This window comes from Leuresthes tenuis, unplaced genomic scaffold (genome assembly GCF_036924035.1).
Source record: "Leuresthes tenuis unplaced genomic scaffold, fLeuTen1.0.hap1 SCAF_8, whole genome shotgun sequence".
NCBI classification, from domain to species: domain Eukaryota; kingdom Metazoa; phylum Chordata; class Actinopteri; order Atheriniformes; family Atherinopsidae; genus Leuresthes; species Leuresthes tenuis.
Window position 1 is genome coordinate 22,095,754 of NW_027325362.1, and position 22,360 is coordinate 22,118,113.

Consider the following 22,360-nt stretch of genomic DNA (forward strand, 5'->3'; position numbering starts at 1 on the left):
GCGATGCACCATTTCAAGGGTCTGCTTTTTTGGTACACACCAAAAATTTAGATGGCAGCATTAATACATCTTCAATACGTCTGCATTAACAGAGCAGAGCAGTCCTAAATCTGTCAAGTGTGAGCACTCAGACTTACACCAGGTTTCCATATTTGTGTGCAATTTGTCTGTAATTCCATCCCATAAACAAACTATACCCCTCATGTCCAATGTAATGTAATGTTTTTTGTTTGTTTGGTTTTTTTTTTTTTCCTGATTGGATAAACTTCTCTTTAGCAACGGGGGAGGCTAATGTTAGCTGTATTCCCATCCAGTTTTATGGAATACGTGCCTGGAATTACCATGACAAAATGACACTAATAATACAAGGGGAAAGGTAAGTTAAGTTGTTGGTCTGCATGATCAGGGTTTTTCTGAAAGACTTTACGTATCCACATACATTACACAGCCTACCTTTATGTCAATACCAATGTTTGCTAAATATACTGCTATGAAGGTTTCGCTTCAATGCGTTCAAGCCACGGTGAACAGTGTTACAATAAAGCTAGTGCTTTAGCCTGTTCGCTACAATGTCCATAAAACTTGTATTTGAGAAAGATTGGGGAGAAAAATCTTTGGGAGATTACATATGTTTCCATAGCAATGAATGGACCTTTGGTTGACTTGCAAAAGAACACTTATGCGTAAATGAGGCATTGTTCCAGCCACACTGTTCACAACAATAAAGTATAACACACAACATAGAGAGAGCACATAAATGAAAAAGGAACTGTACTGACAAGCTAGTGGCTCTTTGAGTCAAATGCTAATATGTTCACACTGTTGATGATGACTTGAAGATGTTTAACAGGTAAAATCATTACCATCCTCTTTAACGTTGTTTAGCACGCTGACATTAGAAAACATGTTCAAACAAAGCACAGCTGAAGCAAAAGAAATGTCATTAGATTTGGTCATAATTTAAAAAATGTATAAAACTTGATATAAGAGAAATACCAAAATGATTAAAATTTCTGATGAGGGGTAAACAAACGTCTGCACCAAATAGCTGTTGTGATATTTCAAAATATCAAACGTTTACCCCAAAGTGGCACAAGAGGAACAGTTAGAGAGGATTCCCAGAAGAAATATCTCTGCGAGAACTGTGTCATTCCAGCTAAAAGAAGCTGGTAATATTTCACAAAATACTTAAAAACATTAACAGCTGAAGGCAATATGTTTCAGTGGGACTCCAGATGCACCGTGTGTATCCACTTTCCTGACAGTCCATTCTGTTCAGATATCTGAGTCAAAATCAAACCGTGGTGTAAAAAGAGCAGCCAGCACATCACCAAATTCATTAGATCATCAGGATTCATCCCCTGGGGATCACAGATGTCTGCGTGCGGCTTCATAGTAAACTGGAGCAAACACTACTGAGGAGGCTGAAAAAAGAATTATTGACAGTTGATCCTGTTCTGCAGAACTAATGCTGCAAAATCAAATCAAAATGCCCTCTTGAGTACGAAACATCCTTTAACATAATAAATGAAGAAATGTACAAATGAATAAGAACATTGTTGGTTCAACACCACAGTTTCTCTGGGGCAAATAAGGCAAATCTACAGAATCAAAGTGAAGAGAACACACTTTAAAAAAGCCGTAATTAATATGTTTACGAGACAAGATTATTTTCAGGCCAGCCTGAGGCTGCGATACTTAATGTTGGAAGGTGCTCAATGGAACGCAAGTTGTGATAAAAGAAAATAAGTAGTGACACATGGAGAGAAGGAACGAGAGGGGACAGTTTTGTCGCCCTTCCCTCAGACCATCATTTTTTACTATATCAGCAGGATGGTCGTCTAATCAGCCTTCACAGTGGGCCAACTTCACCAGATAGCATCAACGATAAATCATATTGACAGCTATTGCCTGGCAGAAGGGAGGTAATGATAGAAGAGGGAATGTCGAGTTGTTGAAAAATGGATACGAATTAAGGAGAATTACGAACTAAAGAAGAATGATGGACAGATGTAGAGGAGCGGAAGTTTCTAAAAGAAAATAAGCACGTTCGAGTTAATTGCCCAAATATTATCTGCTCATTTAATGTACTTAAATTCTACCATTTTCTTTTCCATTGTCACCACCCCCACCTAACCAGTGTTCCTCTGTCTCTACTGCTCCAGCCTCCCATCCACCCACACAGTGCCTGTTACCAGCGCTTAATGGTTAAAATAAAGGATGGGAAGTATTTATAGATTCTATTGAGCCTGGGTTTTGCATCACTAAATAATGGAATTAAATAGCAGGCTATTATCCTCTGAATCTTTCCACTTGCAGTCTATTTTTCTGGAATTACAGTGTAAAATGGAGAAGTGAGCTGAGTCTTTCACTTGGAGATGGAAGGGGGAGGCAAAAAGGAAATATACTGAGAGATATGTGGGTAGAGGCTGAGATGTGGACTGAACCAGGACGAATCAGCTCACTCGGCAGACAGATCCTCCTCTATTATTGATGAAACCGAATGGCAGAAGTTTTTAGGAAGTCCTGGTGTTGAGCTGTGTCTCCTTGTCATGTAACATTAACTGACACAACTCTTGCTGCTACACTGGCACATGTCAGTCCAGGACTCCGGTTTCAGTTTGCCACATGATTTAGTTACTCAGTGTTCGACTGAGCCATCATTAGTATGGTTCTATGTGCTGCCGTGCTGTCAAAAATGGATGATGGTAGAATGCCTGTGTTGTCTCTGCATGTGTGAAGTCATTTTCAACACTAAACTGCCTGTACTGATTTACTGAGTGAATGAGAACTGAAACGTCTCACCAGGTGACAGACTTATCGTCAGTTCTAATGTCATTATTTACTTTCTGCAAACCATCACAGAAGCAATAACGCCTGAGGCGTGTTATTGAAGCAAGATATCAGTGTCACAATTTCATTGCTCCCTACTTTGCACAACTCGTAATTTTCTGGATTGCAAAGCAGCACAGGAGAGGATGTTTGTTTGATTTTTTTTTTGCTCTTGGGCTCTCCCTACAGTTGTGGGATGTAACACCACTGTCATAAAAACACATTTCTGCCAAAGCCCTGCCTGTGGACAGCCAAACAATTTGTAGTCATGCTGAAAAAGCTGATGCCAAGCAAAACACACCTTATTCCACAGCTAACGTGCTCTCCAAATAATTATCTTTTTGTGATAAACCCACACACTGACAACTTTACAGGAATGTGGTGCAACACAAAACCTCCAAACTATGCATTTTACAGTTTATAGCACCAAATTAGATGATAAGTTGTCATCTGCCACGTATCGCGTGTTTTCAATGTGTTTCTGTAAAGCAAGAATATCTTGAAAGATAATTGTCAGGCTAAAAACCCATGTTGTGAATTGCGGCCTCCTGTGTACTTTGCTGCTTATTGCCTTAATGAAGTGTATTCTTCACACCTGTCGATAAATGTTAGTTTATAAAATGATGTGTTAAAGCCCCGCTAGCATGGATTTCAAAGAGTACTCATTATCTCTGATTTGAATATTAGGTTTTATCAAGCCAGCTAAAACAAACAAAAACAAAAAAAATACGTAACTTTATTGAACTTGTTGTCTGGTTCACAAGATGGCTGCATGTTGAGGTATCAACATCATAACCAGTACTTGGAGACACCTCGCAAGTTTATTATGTATACTATTGGATTGTGACCAGTCCGGGCCTACAGTTTGCTCTGTTTGGACAAGTTCAAGTTAGTTTATCTTTAGCCTAATCTGTGTTGACAATCTAACTGGGTAGTAGCTCATGCATGAAAATACTTTGACTATGATGTTTTTTGGCTTTATTCCAGTATTTCAAACCAAGTCTGTTGCTGCAGAACAGGAACCTTAAGCCAGTTTTATAGTTGCACACAAACTAGTATAATTACTACAAAGACAGCATTTGTTCTTTACACTGTGTTTTCAGTAATTTTCTTTGGGTTTTACAAAGAGAAAGGTTTGAGTGACAAACACTGACTGGTTGCTTTTGGCATATGCATGTTTAAATAACCTTCTGCAGCTGACAAAGCAGTGCAGTGCAGCCTCCTTGAGCTTTCTTGTGGGAAGCATCTGGAACTGTTTCCTTTTCAGATGAAAGTACCAGCTGAGGCTAATTTTGTAGTCTACAAAAAGTAGCTGGTTAAAAACGAATAAACAAATAATCCAAAAAAAAAAAGAATAGTGCCAAATATTCTACAAATGCATGTGTTGAAGTGAGCTTGACGTAGTTAAAGTGTATTTGTAGCAGTTGGTAAGCTAAAAATATCTATTTCTTCCAAGTTGTGACAATGTGACATAGTGTTTGGACTGTTATCATGGCTGATTTGTTTGGCTGCAACTCATAATGAAGAGCACATAAGGGCCAGGGCATGTTTCAAATCAGGATTTCTATTTAGCAACCCTGTCTTTGGTTGATGTCATAAGGGGATGATTCAGCCGGTACCCAGTTCACAAACAACATAAAAAAAGGTTTCACAGGAGCTATTCTGAGCGTTGCTTGCTGATTGGAGCCCTCCTGAAGATGAGGTGCCACAGTTCCTCCAGGCCTCTGTTTCTGTAATGATTCAGGCTCACAGGATACGGCTTGTCACCTTGTGGCCACAGTGACACAGAAAACCCGGCAGTGATTAGCAGGGATTTTTTTAATCAGGCTGTGTAGGCTTTGACATGAGTCACAACAAGTGAAATCACTTCCTTTCATTCTCTTGAAAATATGCTTCGAGCATTCACGCTCTGCGATAATGCGGTGACGCAGAGAAGAAGTACGGGGCCGAAGTAATTTATGAGTTCAAGTAACTTTTACGAAGATCTGAAAGTTTTAGTAACTTGCGAGGGCGATGGTTTGTTTCAAGTCATCAGGAAATATTGTGTAATTTAAAGTTTGATGCCTCCTAGAACTTCAAAATTTAAGATTGTTGCTTGCTCACAAAGCAGGGGAAGATGTTACAAAGATTTCACACCTTTGTGAAATGAATTGATAGTTCAAATAAGTAATGGCAGTTATTATAATCTGTGGAGGACCAGTTGATGTCCAGAAGATTAAGAAAACTGAGTGAGCTGCTTGAAGGATTACCAGGAAAGCAATTCTTCTGAGAGATTGATCAGACTCTGGAATGTTCCACTTTGCACTGACACCTGTGCAAATCTGACCTTCATGAAAAAAAATCATCTAAAGAAAAACCCTTACTCACTCAAAAAATTCAACATCAGCTTGCAGATGAGGACCCAAACAAACCCGATGTGTTCCGGAAACAAGGGTTTGGAGCTGTAGATTCATACCAGTGATTCTGGAGACAAAATATCACTTTGTTTGTAAAAAAAAAAAAGCTGATGATGGAAAGATGATGACCTTTGATAACAAGCTTTCGATCCTAAGCACTCTTCCAAATCTAATATGAAGACCCACAAGAGGTATAAGCTAAAGTGTTGCTCGTCATAATGTAGGCTACACTCAGGCTGAGCAACTCATGTTTAAGGCTCCAGGTAGCAGGTTCTTTTTTAGGAGCGACTTTGGGTTTCTTTTCATGAATCAGGTTTGTTGTTTCTGTCACAACAAATGACTAAATGGGCTACAGTGGAGTTCAGGGAGACACCCCAGTAGGCTAATGCTCAGTGATTTCAGGTGTATGGATGAAACTTTGGATGGGCGCAAACATAGAAGAACCTAATGTGGGTGTAAGCTATTAGAGGTTTATGCTCTTTAACATTTAACAGGAAGATGAATAGAGTGTCTTATCTGTAACTGTTATAAATGCCGTAGCCTGAAATTTATCTTATTTAGATTCAGGTCAATAGTCAGAGTATTGCTGTGGGTGTCCACAAAGGTGCAGTCCCTAAAACATCTGTGAATAGGCCACAAAACAGCAGTGCTAGCAAAACATATCAAGAACCTCACACAACCTGAAGCGCTTGTAGAATTAATGGAAAGAAACTTAAAAGTGAAAGACTATTAGCAACTATATAAGTGTTTACAAGCTGCTCTGTGCCAAAAATTCAGTTTAAGGGCCTTTTCCTTTTTACTGTTACTTTTAAACTTTAAAGTTGTACACAAAGTAGTCTTGCGGAAAATACTACATATCTGTGTAATTCTTAACTTTATGCCTGTTGGAAATCTTATTAATTTACTGTAGTAGAAATTTTGAGAAGGGTTGCCAAAACTTCCGTACGGCATTGTGTGGCAGAATCAGCTAAAGAACCATCCAGAGAGTTCCCAAGAGAATCATTTTCTAATGTTGAATAGTTCTCAGTGCGATAGGCAGCGATATTAGAAGTTGGAGTATTTGTCAGGTTAGTTCTGTTTCGATTGATGTTACCAAAAAAAAAGCCTCAGTTGTTTATTTCAGAGGTTTGGTGTCTCTTAGTCTTTGTCTGCTTGACATATCCATGAAAAGAAGAGAAAATCACTGCTTTGTTTCCCATGAAACCCTGATCCTCTGTAAGTAGCCTATAAATGCTGGGGCCAGAACTACCCCACACAGCTTGATTATTACTGGCACAAAGTACAGTTCAACTGTGACTCCCAAATGACACATAGACCATTACAGTGAATTACCAAAACACAAAATGATTGCCATTAAGAAAAAAACAGCCTTACACATCTGAAAATAAAAGAGGAGAAAAAAACACTCCACAAAGCCCAACAGTACATCATCTCAAAAATAGCAGAGTCCCCTTACGGCTGTGAATCAGACTTCACAGACGCCACAGACAAGACGCCCCTCTAATAAAAATTCCTTTTGTTTTCATTCTTAGAACTCAAGTTTGCAATTAGAAAACAGGCTTTTGTCCAACTTTTTTAGGCAGTCTGTGAAAGTTCTGTGTTGTAAGTAAGCCTATAGGTGGAATCACTGTAGCTATGTTTGAGATCCCAACAAGAAAAACATGTTTTGGGTTTCACAACTGAGATAAGGGTGAGAGAAGTGAGTAATGCGAGGCTGAAGGAGAATTTTCATACCTTTTTAAAGATTTTTGCAATGCAAGAACAGGTTTTTGATGTCTTTTATTGATTAATTGAAAATAAAAGACTTCAGAATACACCGCTGACATACGTGACATGCAGATGAGCTCTGGTGCACCCCACTTCCATCGGTTTTCCTTGAGAGGCTTCTACTGCTTCTTGTCTCATCTTCTTCTGTTTGACAGAATTCTATGATATAATGAGAAAAGGTACATGCCTGTCTATTTACAGTCTCACAGTTGATGGTGTGAGTCAGAGTTAAAACCAAACCATGAAGTTAAGACAATTCTCAGCAGAACTGCAAGAAAGGTGTTCGGGCATACATTTTGAGAAAAAACTATTAAAGATTCTGCTGTATTTGAAATGCCCAAAAGCACAGCAGCCCCCCTCTTTCTAAAAAATTATGTTTGAAAACGCCAAAAAGATGTCTACATGTGGCTGCATAACCAAAAGGAGTTATGGGTAACAAGGGGCCTTGGTCAGACAGATAACCAACGAGCCAACAGTCACAATAAATAAGAGTCAGAGTTTTTGAGAAGAAGAGAACACTAAAGAGGACAGCATGTTAGATTACAGTAATCTAACAGTCAGGTCTTGATAGGAGAGTGGTCAGATCGTGGCCATTCCTCACTAAAAGGTTAATTACGGTTTGTTGGGAGTTTGCTAAAAGACAACAGACCAACTCTTGATTTACCTATTGAAAGAAAGACTGAACTATTTGTCCACAATTCCCACTGCTGCTATCCCAACACATTCAGACATGGTGATGTAAGAATATTCTTTTGCAGCATTGACTGAGAGACTAGTCAGTATACAGAGAAAGATGGATATAGAGTATATAGATATAACCAACCACTTATAGATATAAGTGAAAAGCCTCGACAGAGATATCTGAATCTAAGGGCGCTTTCACACCAGAGCTGTTTGGTCCACTTTAAACAGACCAGAGTGTGTTTCCTGGGATAGTCTGCAGCGTTTGGGCAGGTTTGGGCTCATCCGAGCTCTTGTGCAGCCCAAACAAGCGAACTGTGGTCCGCCTGAAAAAGTGGGTCTCGGTTGGCTTGCAAGTGAACCCTGGTGCATTTCGCTTACAAATTCTAACGGACTATCAAGCGAATTAAAGAGAGGAAGTAGGCTAGCTTGCTGCCTTGCCTACTGCTTATAGTGGGCAGCTTCTTGTGAAAAAGTAATAAGGTTGGAACACCAAAGTAAAAACCAGAAACACACTGGTCAGTGGTGTTGTAACTGTGTGATGCTGTCCAGGCGGTTTGGTCCGTTTTCAAAACGGTGTGTGAAAGTGAACCAAATGAAGGTGTGAAAGTTTTCATCATTCCCTGCCCAACCAAACCAAGTCCCCCAGAAGGCTAAGGAGAAAGCCATTTCAGTGATCCAAAGTATCCATTTTCTATAGCCGCTTAATCCGTCGGTTGGGTTGCGGGGGGTGCTAACCACCTCACCGATCCAAAGTATACTGCTAAGAAATAGTTAGAGTGGGATCAAGTAAAGAATGTGCAAGTCCTGAAGTGACCCAGCTTTAGTCGGCCCATGAACCCAGCGGAACAAAAGACCTGAAAGTAGTCGTATACTCTTTACATCGCAACATATTCAAATCAAAGAGGAAGAAGAAAGGAGTTCCAGGCTCATAGGATTATTTCCCAGAAGACTTGAGACGACCATTGCTGTTTTAACCAATTTAAGAATCTGAAACTTGTAATGTAAATGTGAATGGGATATTTAACTTTTTTTAAATGATCATTTCACCCCAAAACACCGTTTTTGCTTGGCCACTCATTTTATGACCCAGAAGATTCTGGCTCATGTGACATTTAAAATGTGAAATGAAAACTCACAAACAAAGCTCATATATTTCCAGTGTGTCAATTTAATTGAGCAAAGCGAGAGGAGGGTTGATGATGCAGCGTCAGATCACACTGTCTGGAGCAGGAAGCAAATTGGTCATGCAAAGCTAGCCCCTCTTCAACAAACCAATTAACTGTTTATGGGCTTCAGTGGAGCAGAGAAAGTTAATTTATTGTTATCATTAGAAGACCGTTCTGTTTGGGTCCATATGTGGAAAAGTCAAGCTACAGTTACAGGCTCTGCAGATCTGAGAGAACCTAGCACAGCTGTGGCAGAATATAGTTTCAGCGGCTCACAAGAAATGTCAATGAACTTCCGATAGATATCCACTCTGGAATGCATGCTGACAGTTTTGAGAAGTTTTATGAAAATCTAATGACGGTGGATTTTTCATACTTTTTCATTTACACCATGTTAAGAAATATGGATTAGGTTCGGAGGCTATAGCTGCTCTAGTTAAAAAGACCAGCATGATGTAAATCCAGTACTTTAGTAAATTGGATATTTAAACATTAACACAATTGATATTTTCACTGCTTAATGGCAAAGTTGGAGACATTTTAAAAACCTGACATTTGATACTAAACTAAATGGAAATACAGACCAAGACAATAAGAATATTGTATGTACAGGATTTATGTATCAAACTATTATTTCATCAGCCGCAAAGTCTTAGAGGTTGGCAACATTAAGTCAGATTTCTACTGTTGACATGCCTGCTGGACATCGCTGCTGGATGTTCTATTGTAGCTGTGCTGGATTTAGTTGTACTAAATAGATTTTAACTGTAATTGTTCCTTAGTTGCAGTGAAAGGAACTCTGAATGTTTCAGCATACCAAGAGATTTTGGACAATTTCATGCTTGCAACTTTGTGGAAAGTTGGGGATGGCCCCTTCCTGTTCCAACATGACTGTGCACCAGTGCACAAAGCAAGGTCCATGAAGACCTGGATGAGTGAGTTTGGTGTGGAAGAACTTGACTGGCCTGACCTCAACCCGATAGAACACCTTTGGGATGAATGAGAGTGGAGAGTGGAGCCAGGCCTTCTCGTCCAGTATCAGTGTCTGACCTCAGAAATGGATGAAATGCTCAACTGAGGTGCTTTTTGTTTTTTACCTGATAGAATTGCTTTACATAGGCCAGATGGAGGCGGGCAGATGGGTATCAATTATGTGGCAGCAAATGTGTTTTGTGAATGAATGTCAGCTGTTTCTGTTTCCAGAGGAAAAACTCACTGATATTAAAGAATTATCACAACACATCCAGTTTAAAAGAATACCAAAAAAATGTTCTGAATTTTTCTCTCAAAAATGGAAAAACTCAGGAATTTGTCAAAAATGCTATACAATAAAGATTTTCATGTACTCCTGCATCCACACATTACATGTATTAGGTGACATTTTATAATGCTCGACAAAGGCAAATTACTTCAAAATGAAGACAGTGAAGTTATGTAGACTCATGTAATGCTTATCTCCCAAAAGCCATCATCACACATGCACTGGACTCCTGAAATCTTCTGTAGTTGCTCTGGAGCATTGGCATGTCTGAATGTAAATGTCTGCAACACTCGCTTTGATCTTCTTTCAGAGATTTTCTGCCCAAATGCCCAAATAATTCACGGTTGTGACACACTTAATAAACAATGCAGCAAATGTTCCGGATAATTTACTGCATGCATGCATGCATGTAAAACTAACCACTTAATTCTAATTTGTAATTCTAATTCCAATTTAAGTTCAGATACATGCAGTACTGAGATTTTTGTATTATGTGCTGCCTCCTGAGCGCTCTGGACAGACATTCCCCCCAAGCCCTTTCTCACATTAGTGTGGGAAACGTTTTCCATAATTTCTCCTGAATATCTTTGGTGTTCATATGTGAAAACAGCTTAACAAAGGTTTCAGCCAGTCTTCTCAGAGTGGAAAAGCTGTTTTTTATTTAATTTCAAGGTTGCTTCAAATAGTTATAGAAATCAGTCAAAGTTATATAAGTATTGCGTTAGATCTAGACTTGTGTGAACTTTTGTGTGAACAAATACCTATTCATTCATTTCCATTTCATTAATTGTAAGGAAGAAATGGTTGTCACAGTGTGACATGCTGCAAACATTACATAAACCTTCATTGCCTCCTTCCAGCTCCTTTAATCAGTGACAATCCATGCAAATAGAAATATTAATCTTCAAGTGTCACACTACTGCTCTGGCAACACTACAAGGACACAGATAACCCACTTTGCTTTTATTACACCTCTCTCAGACTCTTTGATGTGTCTTTTCATTGCCTTTGGGCAGCCTAATCAGCTAAATAACTTCCATTTGCAAATGTTTACCCATCCACGGGAGCAAAGCACCATAACACCAGGGACGTTGAGTGAGGATCCCATTGTTTTTGATTAGGAAATCATCATTCTCTACCTATCTGCCTCTCTGCCCAGCGCATAGGCTGATTAGCAAGACGGAGAAGGATAGGTAATGACGATAACACTAAACTCAATAGCTCTTTTATAGGCAGCGGTGCTTTATGATGCTTGCACTAATTGCTGGTGTGATTAGTGAGGTGTCCGTGCCCTCTTTGGTTGCTCAGTCTGTCCTGTGAGCTGAGCTCTTGCAGACTGGAGCTTTGGGGAAGTGTGGGTGTGCGGCAGATCGTTGCAAGGGGAAGACACAGGGGCATAATCGACTTCCCACTTTTTCTGCCCCTGTCAGCCATTTCCTGTGTACTGCAATAAAGCCAGATTAACTTAGAAACAATCAAAGGTTTTTTTTGTTCTCCTTAATCTCTTGGCAATAAAGTAATCTATTTCTAACTGTCGAGAAGAACAAGGAAGCCCAAATAAGAAAATTTTAAAAGTATACTGACAACATACCCTGATTTTTTATTATCTGAAGTTCCCGAGGGTGGACAAAAAAACATTAGGTTCCTTTCTGCCTTTGAGTGTGCCTTTTCTGATGGAAAAGTCAATATATTCAAACACAAAATACTGCATCTTTTACTTGAAGATCCATGACAATACAACAAGGTAAAGGATTCAGCTTCTGAATGAAACTGTGTGTTTGCCATTAAGTTTGACCTCCATACTTGGTTCTTTATCATTGCTTAGTCATTGTTGATGTCGCCGAGTAGAGAGTCAGATATGACAGCACTCTCAGTGAAGTAGGCGTGCAGATACCACTTCATGCTAAAGATTTTGCATTTGTGAATTTGCATGGATTTGAAGTTGAGTTTGCATACTTAGCGACGTGACCTTTAGCTCGACTCCCTTTGCAGATTTATTCATATTCAGTCCCTGTGGATTTCTGTATATATATCTCTCTGCAGTCTTATATAAGACCATTTGTAATATATAAAGCTCTTAACTGATCACTGCAATGAGGTGAAAACAAAACATACCTGATGACCAATGTTGACAATGCAGGTCAAAGGTAATTACAGCATCTATGATACTGTAGCTACATTAGAGCCATGGGAGAACTATCAAATGCATCTTTTCCTGAGCTATGAAGTAACAAAATGCTGTTATCACCTTGTATTTTATTGAGTATCTCTAATTATCTTATTATTATTTGCAACAGAGTTTAAAAAAACGAAACCTTTCACTACACCTTGTGAATGTGAGTCCTATGTTTACGGTCCTTTTCATTCTTTTTATTTGTCATCCTCTGGGCAAATTATTTTTCTTTAGCTGCTTAAAGCAACTATATAGAGAATCGTGTTAACCTTATAACGATGTGCTTCTGACTAATTTTTAAGGACACTGATCTTTGTTTTGCACATTCCAAAGCCTGAAACAGCCCTGGAGTGTCCGGGGGCTGAGATACTGTAGTTCACTTCTTTGTCTTCCAGCCCAGCACCATAACAGTTGGCTCCACAGTGCCACATCCAGCACCAGCATCTAGATAACAACACATTTTGATGAGTAGTGGTGAAACTGATTAAAAAAGAAAAGACGCTTTCATCATAACAAACGAGAGACCCAACACAATGCTGTTGGAATACGCGAGGAAAAAAGAGATTAAGTATACAAGCAAGACACAAAACAAGAACAAACATCAGATTAGCTTTTACTGCTGGAGAGAGCTTATAAAGAATAAACAGGATGACTGATGGATGCTGGGTTAGCTTTGTTGTTGTTGCTGCTAAGTAATACCTGATTAGCTCTCCTGTTGTTGTGTTGCAGTTGCTTTACCTGGCTCTGTTGGAAAAGTTGCTGATGTGGGTTTATGGTGATGGAAAAGACACAATTGTGAACATTTCTCCCTTTACTCTGAGTAGCCTGTGAATCAGATGGGATAGAAGCTGTGACTGATTCCTATAATATAACTTAAAACAAGTTAATATACTCCAAACATTTACTTTAGTGTTTTGCATGATGACTCGTGGAAATAGGCAACATTGCTATTGTTGTTAATTCATTTATCAGAGATTGAAACGCAAGTTCTAACCTTATCATTATTATCCCAGCATCGCAAATGAAGCCTCAGTCAGCCACCTCAGTCCAGTCAAAGTAATGTAAGTTTCCTTCCAAATATTCCCTTCTAACCTGGAACACATAGGACTATAATGAATAGAATGCGAATTATGTTGCATATGTATTGACCCGGTAACATTTCTCTACCTTGTCACTTGACATTTTTTGTGGCTTTTGGAGGTGTCTCTGTCACCCTCTTCAGCATGACAGTAGATTTACATGTATGGCTGTGTATGTACAGGGCTTAGACAGAAATTTGAACAACGGTGGTGTTATAGCCCACAACTGAAGCGGGAACCAGCTAGTTCCTAACTTTTTCTGTTAGATGTTTGCTGTTGAGTTGGAGGCACACAAATTTGATCGAAGAGAGAGGTTGCAAATGAGTTGCAAATCATAAACAGCACTGATAAAACTGAACTGATCTACAAACACAAGTGCTCTCAGCTCATTTAATAATGACCAAATAGTCTCCCAGGAGAAGCGCACATTTCGTACAGTTGTAAGCTAACATACATGTTGGTATTCAAGAGCCTGTCATTCATCATTGAGTCAGGAGCAACTTGTTTAGTCACAGCATAGGCAATATAAGCACATACCTGATGATCTTCAGTTTAACTTCATTCAGATGTATTACTGGTTTGTTATGGTTTAGGATTATACACATGAGTAAGGAAGTTACTAAAGCCTGACATGTAGACAAATAACAATAATTAGGAAAACCTTTTGGACTTTGCTAATAGTCTGATCTAACCCCAGCTATATTTCTGTAAATGGCAATTATAGAAAACAAAAGTGTGTTGACATAAACCGGCCCGTGTCACTGTCTCCTCGTCATTTGGTAATGTTTTATTCTCCGGCACTTAGGGACAACACAGGTGAAAATGTGTATGATGACATTCTAGTTACACAAGTTATGGTGTGTCCATTAAAGCAGAACCAACAAACGCACACAAATAAGACAAAGAATTACATGTCAAGTCTGGCAAAACGTTTTGGGGCAGCAGGCAATGCAATCAGATTGCCTGCTTAGAGATTCCAGAATGACATGGCTTGATAATCGACATGCTCTCATGTCATCTTCTGGCATTCAAAAATAAATTCCACATCTTAAGAGCAGACTCTACCTACACATAGATACTGCCAAGCTCAGAGCAAAATTTAAGACATATATTTTTCAGCCTTATATAACTGCACAGTCGTAAGCATGTAGCACAAAGCTGAGTCACATTTAATGAATGATTTGAAATACTCTCCTCACCTAATTTTGTATTCCAAAACAAAAACTGCACATCCAACATCTTCAGTAAATACCAACAGTGACATTTTAAAGCCAATAAAATCAATGAAAAACTTCCATTCCACATAGTGCAGATGGCTGATGGTTAATCCATTTCTGCATACAGAAGCATGGGCAGACTCACACTTCACACTCTTCGGTGCAAACGTCAATGCACTTGGTTTGAGTTATACTAATTCATACGGACTCTAGCACTGACTGAAAACCTCTGTGTCCAAATCTGCACTCACCACTGAAACATAGCATCTTGAAGGAAATCCTTAGAATGGATCAGATTCTGTCCATGTGGTCTACCTGTGTTACATCCAGATGCAATGTGTAACATCAGCAGGGAAGTTGATGCCAAGCTGCAAAAACAACATTCATGGCGATCTCTGAAGATTTCTTTCTTCCACACTTCAGCTTTCTCAGTGTTTGCCAGCTGACATTTAGTTCATTTAGCTCATCCATCCATAACAAGTAGCATATCTGTTACTAATAATTTCTACTGCAGCAATATAATCTCCATTCAAGGGCTAATGAAACATTATTGAGTTGATCTGAGCTCAGTTGAACTGAATCGTCTCCTGTTGTTGAGAGGACTATTCTACTATGACTGCATGGGTCTGCCCTTGTCAGATCAGAGCTTTGTGAACATAGATTTCATGCATTCACACGTTGTTAGTTTTTTTTTTTAACTTAATGTAGCCTACTATTTTTCTGTTTTTTTTTTTATTTTTCAACAGAAGATGATTTGTTTAAACCCAAAATGTGGTATTGATGGTATGGCAATTTTGGCAAAAATCAAGTTAATGCTAAAATATTGATGGATTTTACCCTATTTAGCTGTTTTAGTAGTTATAATACACGGTTTCGGTCCCACAGCCAGTATGTTTTCTATTAATTTGTTTCTTCATCTGTGGTGAAAGTCATTTGGGCTGATATTATGCATCCTCCTTGTTTGTGTCATCAAAGTAATTCCTGTCAGGCTTGGCTTGAAAAGAGATCCAGGTTTTCCCTCTGTCCTCTGTCTCCCTCTTTGTCTTTGATGTGTCAGTCGAGTCGGGCCAGAGTCGGGCAGGCAGCCATGTCCATCAGCTCCATCCATCAAGCAGTGGACCGGGTGGCAGAGAAACGATGACGGGCAGCAGAGAAGGGGCAGATGTTAGGCAGGAACTGATATGTGTTCACGTCCATGAGGGATGTCATTATGTGGCGGACAGAGAAACATGTAGCTGATTAGTGCCTTATTAAGTCAAGGACGCAGGCTGGCAGTAACACACACTGCTGCCATTCTGGCTTGTGGTGCTAGTCGCTGACAACGTGAGTGTCACGAGTGTCTCAAACAGATAGGGCTCTCATTCTAATTAACTGCCTCTCTGTTCCTCAACTCTAAGCTCCTTGTGATACACCATAAAGCTTTAGAATGAAAGCTACTTTTTCCATTTTAAGAATAGCCTCCCTGTGTATGGCTAAAGGAGAGAACTTGGAGATACATAAGGTTTGTGGATGTATCTCCCTCAGAGCCCATTCTGTGTTGTGGCAAGTAAATAAAACAGTAACTACCTGAGGGCATGTAAGGAACTGAGGATAGTGGAGAGCGCAGTGGACAGAGGACTTTAGTTCTGATCCAGGACAATGGCTAAATTGGAAATACTGAGAATCCCATCTGAACACCATGTACTCTGCTTTAGCTGGATCTCTTGAGCTGTCTACCATTTCCTCTAAACAATAAGCCTTGCCATGTGATGTAGAAAATCTATATATACTCCACTTCAATTTGCCCTTGTCTGGAATTTTCCTGTGTTACCCCTGCCTGCAATTGTGTCTGCATTTCATGTTTTTTGAGTGGCTGAAGTAATACTTGGACTCAGGTTTATGAGAGCATTGAAAACTGCAGGCAGTGGTGGACCACTTAATGGACCTGAGGATGGTTTCAATCAAATGAGAAATTTCACAGACGATACCTTGTTCTTGTATCAGGAATGCAGCAGTACTCAGAACAGTGGTGATAGAAGGTTTTTGTGTGCAAAATAAGAGCTAAACTAACTTTAGATACTTATCTAATCACAGAGTACTACAGATTACCACTAGGTTTATTCATTTTTATTTTTATTTGTTGCCTGTTACTTTCTATCATTCCTAATGAACTGCAACATCAAGTCAGGGACACAAGCGTTCACGGAATAAAAGAGGTTTTGACTCCCGAGCCAAACGGATGCATTCAATTTGAGTGTGATCAGAGATCCGAGTGTCTCACATGTCCATGAAAAGACAAAAATAAACTAACACTCTCGGTCGCTTAATAATTTTATTTAGATGTCTTCTTAAGAAGATTAGCAAAGTAATCTATTGATGTTTGCTTTATCGATTTCGTCATCTTCAGCCCTGGAAAGAGAGTTACGGTGATGTGAAAAAGAAACTGCAAGCTCCATCAATTCTAAGGTTTTAAGCATGTAAGGAAGTAAGGATTTACATTTAAGGATGTAAAAAATAGCCTGTTACTTACAAGTTCTTAGAATTAGATAAGTACAACCCGACATGAACAACAACACTTGAAATAACACGATCTAAGCCAAAATGTGGAAGCAGTGTGTGAAAAGCGTGTGAAGCACACTATGATTCAGTAGCTCGTAGATCTACCTTCAGCAGCAATAACTTTAGCTTATCATTTTCTGTATGAAGTTATCTCTCACATCACTGTGGAGGACATTTGGCCCACTCCTCTTTCCAGGTTTGCTTCAGTTCATTGGGGTTTGCAAACATTTGTTTATGCACAGCTCTCTTATGATCTCACCGCAGCATTTCCATCAGGTTGAGGTCTGGACTTTGACTGGAACATTGCAACACCTTGATTCTTTTTTTTTCCCCAATCAGGTTTGTTGTAGATTTTCCGCCATGCTCGAAACCACTGTCCCGATGCTTGAGCCAGTTTCAAATAAGCTTTAGCTGTCAGACAGATGATCCCACACGTTTGACTCTAGAATACTTTGGTATACAGAGGAGTTCCTTACAGTCAATAGACTGTAATGTGTTCAGGTCCTATGGCTGCAAAACAAGATCAAATCATCAGCTGTCCACCTCTTTGCTTAACAGCTGGAATTAGATGTGTGCTAATATGCTAAAATAGTTTGCTGTGTTATGTGTTGCTGTGCATTATGACCACAAATCTCCACTTTGTTCTTGTCTGTCCATGGGACATTGTGCAAGAAGTTTTGTGCTTTGTTTAGATATAATTTTACAAACCTACAAACCATGTTCTTTTTATAGGAACTATGTTTTCTCCTGGCAACCCTTGCAAACAAACCGTACTTGTTCAGTGTTTTTCTAGCTGTACTGTTATAAACTTCAACATTTAACACGCTAACTGAAGCTTGTAGAGTTTGAGATGTAGCTCTTGGGTTTTTGCAGTTTCTGAGCTTTACACGGTCCAGCCTTGGGGTGAAGTCGCTGCGATGGAAAGATCGGTAGCTGATTCAGTTCACTTTGAAATATCTCTTCCCTCTGTAGAATGATGGACTTCAAATTGTTTGGAAAATGGCTTTATAACCCTTCCCAGATGTATGGGCAGCAACAATCGCTTCTATAAGAACATTATCACTTACTTCTTTGTGTTTTCTTCAGTTTAATTTTTACCGCAGCTGGAGATCTCTTGAGAACTCATTGCCAGGTGTGATCATGATTATCACCTTGCACCCACTAACTTCAGAGCTCCTTTTTACTAAAGCCTTTATCATTAGTGTGCATACTTTTTTTAAAGCTGATTAAAAACCTTTTTCCTGTCCCTGGCTCTTTCTTGGGGCTCAGACCTCCCCTGGGTGTCATGGTCAGCATGGGCATGGTGCAAAATCAAAGTAATAAGCAAACTATGTTGCGTTCATAAGACAAAAAAACTAACTTAATATCAACTTTTGGAATGAGTGCAGTAAATCCTTGCATAATGGGGTCAGAATTAAATGAAAAAAGATTTACCATTTTCGGGTGAAGTAATCAAATGCATCACTTTGCTCTGTAGCCTCCCTTTGAAGTGGGGATCAGAAAACTCCACTTCAGCTGTGCTGTTCTGGACAACAACACCTTTGATGCCTTTCCAGTGTTGGGTGAGATTCAGGGCAAGAATAATGTGTCAAAAGTCAACTTGTGGTGTGTTCTCAGGGCTTATTCAGTAGCATGGATATACACTTTTCTCTGCAAAGCATCTAAAGTATTATACAGAGGAGTGGATTATAGATGGATTACACTGAAAGAGTAATTGACTAAAGGCTCAGAATCCCAGTGACACCACTCTCTGCATTTTATCAGGAATCAGTTCAGGTGATACTGAAGACTTAGTGAAATAGCATTAAAATAAATAAAAAATCCTTTTTGCATCCATGATGATAACAGAAAAAATGTTGGTTAAACAGCTCCGCTGCAAAAGACAGAGCTTTATTCATAACATAGTATTCAAAGTGACTGAGTGAGAAGTTTTCTGGACCGCCATTGATCAGCTATGGTGAAAGGCCAGCTCTACAATATACATCCACAGTCACTGTCAACTAAATACATGACAAACATATGTGAAACCCAAGGACAGATGTAATCATTATTATCACATCAAACATGTGCAGTGATTTACAAACCAAAACATTTAAGGGTTTTTATTTCTCAGAGAAAGTTCACTATCAGTCATTTCATAAATGTAAAACTGTCGTCAAACTTGTCATCTATAGACTCGAATGCCCAAGGTGTATAAAGTATCTTTTAAATAGGCAGGACTAAAAGATGTTCATAGGACAGATCAAGCGAGATCAAGGTTGTGCCCTGCTTCCCGCTGAGTGGTAGCAGGGATGATCTCCACCCCCCTGTGACCCTGAATAGGATGAAATACGTGGCATGTGTAATTACAACGGCATTTACAGTTCACGAGCTTCGAATTTCAAAAGGGTACTAATGTTCGAAGCTTCCCCTCATTCAAATGGATGTTCACATTTTCAAAGACAAAGTGATAGCCCATGCACACAGTTTTCTGCACTTTGCTGCAGCAATGTTCCCACGTTCACTTTGCAGAATGTTACCGTGACTGATAGAAATTGCAGCCAAAACTTCAGGTAATATAAAGTGTAGTTAATCATAACCCAAATCTATCTTGAAAGAGATTTAAAGAGGTCAGATTTAAACAGAGCTTCTCCCAATGTGCAGCCAAACCCCCCTCTGCTTTGCCAACCTGTCATTTGCATTAAAAATAACAAGCCGGTATGAAGGGAGACGTGCCTTGTAGTGGTTTTCTGTCTCCTGCCTGCCGACTAGTTGCTCTTGGTTATCTCTGCTTTTTGGCTGGCAGTGGGAGCTGACAAGCCCTTGTGTCAGGTCCAGTTTAACACTTGAAGGCAAGATGTGTCAGAATCACAGCCCCCTCTCCTTACAGGCTGCCTCGCTCCCAAGGTGAGTCATGCGTCGTCACAACTCCTATAGAGACATAACCCATCACATGGTGCTGGTAGACGGCCAGCAGTTAATAGCCCTGTCGCGATTTGTCAGGGAAATTCTCATCTAGTGAAGAGAGCAATCACTTAGAGCAAGGTTAGAGTCTTTATGGGTTGGAGGGGAGGTGGAAGCTCAAATGTGAATCGGCGCGGTCACAATATGTCGAAGCCTTGCCACAAACTGGGTGAATACGGTCTTGACATTGACAGCTTGCAGCGGAAGCAGCAGTCTAAATACAAGCAAAGGATTCTGCTGGAAGTATATTTTCCAGAATAGTTAGGCCCAAAGTTGAGAAATTGTGGGTTTGCACTGGTGTCACAGAGACAAATTACAAATTCCCGCACAAGTCAGTGACTGTGTGTTTGCTTGTCCTCTCTCTAGAAGGAGTTCCTGGCAGCTACGACTGAGAAGGACATCTTTGCCCATCTGGGTCTCGAGTACATAGAGCCTTGGCAGAGAAATGCGTAGGCCTCTGCTCCTCCCTGGATGGATGATACCCTGCGCGTACATCTGTGATTATCCCATCTGCTTGCTGTTCTGAAGCTCTGCTGTGATTCACTTTCAAACAGCTTTTCATTTCCAACTCATTTTTTTTTTGCGTGTGTTGTTGTTGCCAATATTATTGTTGTTGCTGTTGTTGTCTGGATTACATGCTGATTTGTGATTCATAATTCATCTTATTTGCTATTGTCCGCCAGCAAATAAACAGTCTTCTCTAGCATTTGTGGCCTGCCTGTCTCTGAGCTCCGCAATCACAGGCAGGACAAAAAGACAAATCAGTCGACGTAGGAATCGCCTGGAGTGCCTGCGAGATGCAGGAGAGAAGGAGCCTGAAAGGAACACAGCAGTAAGAGGGGGGGAGACCACTGAGAAAAGGAGGATAAGGGCGAAAACAGGAAACGATGAGTGAAGTGAGGGGGAAGGGAGCTTTTTGTCAAGCAAAATGTTGTAATCACCCTCCTCCTGGCAGGAAAGTGCTCAGTGTGAAGCTGAGCCAGGTCTCTGGGGAAGGGAAAGGCGGGTAATGAGCATCAGATAGAGGAGTGCTCGGCGTCGCCATTTAGCCTCTGTTTAAGCTGACGTCCACTGGAGATCTCTTAACTGGCATTCTGAAAATCTGAGGATCCATAGTCTCTGCTCATCGTCCCACAATGAATCCACCTCCCCAGATAGTCGACTGAAATTGAAGATAATCAGCTGCACCGGGAAATCATGAAGAATTCAGACAAAGAGGAAAATGAGTCCTATAACCTCATGAGTCGGTCCTGGCATTCAAAACAACTCTGGCTCCAGTGCATCGATGTTCTTATTGTTCTGACTTTGCTTATGTTTAATGCATGACGGTTGTTTATTGAGATTTGCATCCCGATTTTGAGGACAGTGATCCACTAATAAAGAAACGTTGTTGATCCCCATGGGCACTGTGAGCGAGTCTGAGTTCTTCATCAAGCAATGGCAAGATCAGCCATGCTGTCCACACCCCAACCCACTTTCCTATGATGCTCAGCCCTGACTTCATCCCATGGTGCCTCAACAACAGCCGAGACAGATTAGAGTCAAGCATTCTAGTGAATCACCCTATTTAAAGATCTTTAACTAGAACAGTCCGGCACTTGGAGGACTTGACCCAGGCCTTCTTCTCTACCGTTTCTTTAATCTTTCCCCCTCTTGCTCTCTTTTTTTCTTTCTCTCCTGCAGTGCTGCAATTTGTAGCTCGCTGGCGCAAAGCTTCCAAGTTGTATCATTGACAGGTTGGACAAGGCTTGTGCACCCTCATGCTTTCACTTTTAAAATAGGGAAAATTATCTTTTTATTTTCTCCACATCTCCAGAGAAAAATCTAACCAAGCTGACCTGAATGAATATGCAGTTTTCCGGCACTCAATTTGAAATTCACTCTTTGCTGTTTTGATCTTGGAAAGCTAAAATAAAAGCACACTGCAGAAAATCAAATATTTAAATGAAGCTTGGAAACACATTGTGCTCCCACGTTCTGCAGCTCTTTCCCTACATAGTGACATATGCTGTGTGGCCAAAGAAAAAAGTCCCCACCTGGATTAGATTAAACAGAGTTTATTATGTCGTGGACAGTCCCAATTAATTAACTGCATCAAAAACAGTAAAAAGGGCAGCTTTAGCCAACATGGCTAATAACCTGCTGTAGTCCCAGATGACAATAGGCACCCATAAAAGCAACAACAGCAGCAGTAATAACATATTATAACACATTGATAAAAAAAACCTAAAAAATAAAGGAAAAAGATAGTTAAGATAACTGAAAGAAGATAAATCCGTAAGAATGAGAGAAAACAGTGAAGCG

General features: G+C 39.9%; 1 protein-coding gene across 1 annotated transcript in view; it reads left to right on the plus strand.

The window, feature by feature from the left end:
* The window catches only part of dntt (deoxynucleotidyltransferase, terminal), a 101,260-nt gene extending 79,811 nt beyond the window's left edge, over positions 1 to 21,449 (plus strand). The window contains exon 11 of the mRNA XM_072391429.1: positions 20,423 to 21,449. Coding sequence (XP_072247530.1) covers positions 20,423 to 20,509 — 87 coding nt within the window. The 3' untranslated portion in view covers positions 20,510 to 21,449. The remainder of the gene's footprint in view (positions 1 to 20,422) is intronic.
* The last annotated feature ends 911 nt before the right edge of the window (positions 21,450 to 22,360 follow it).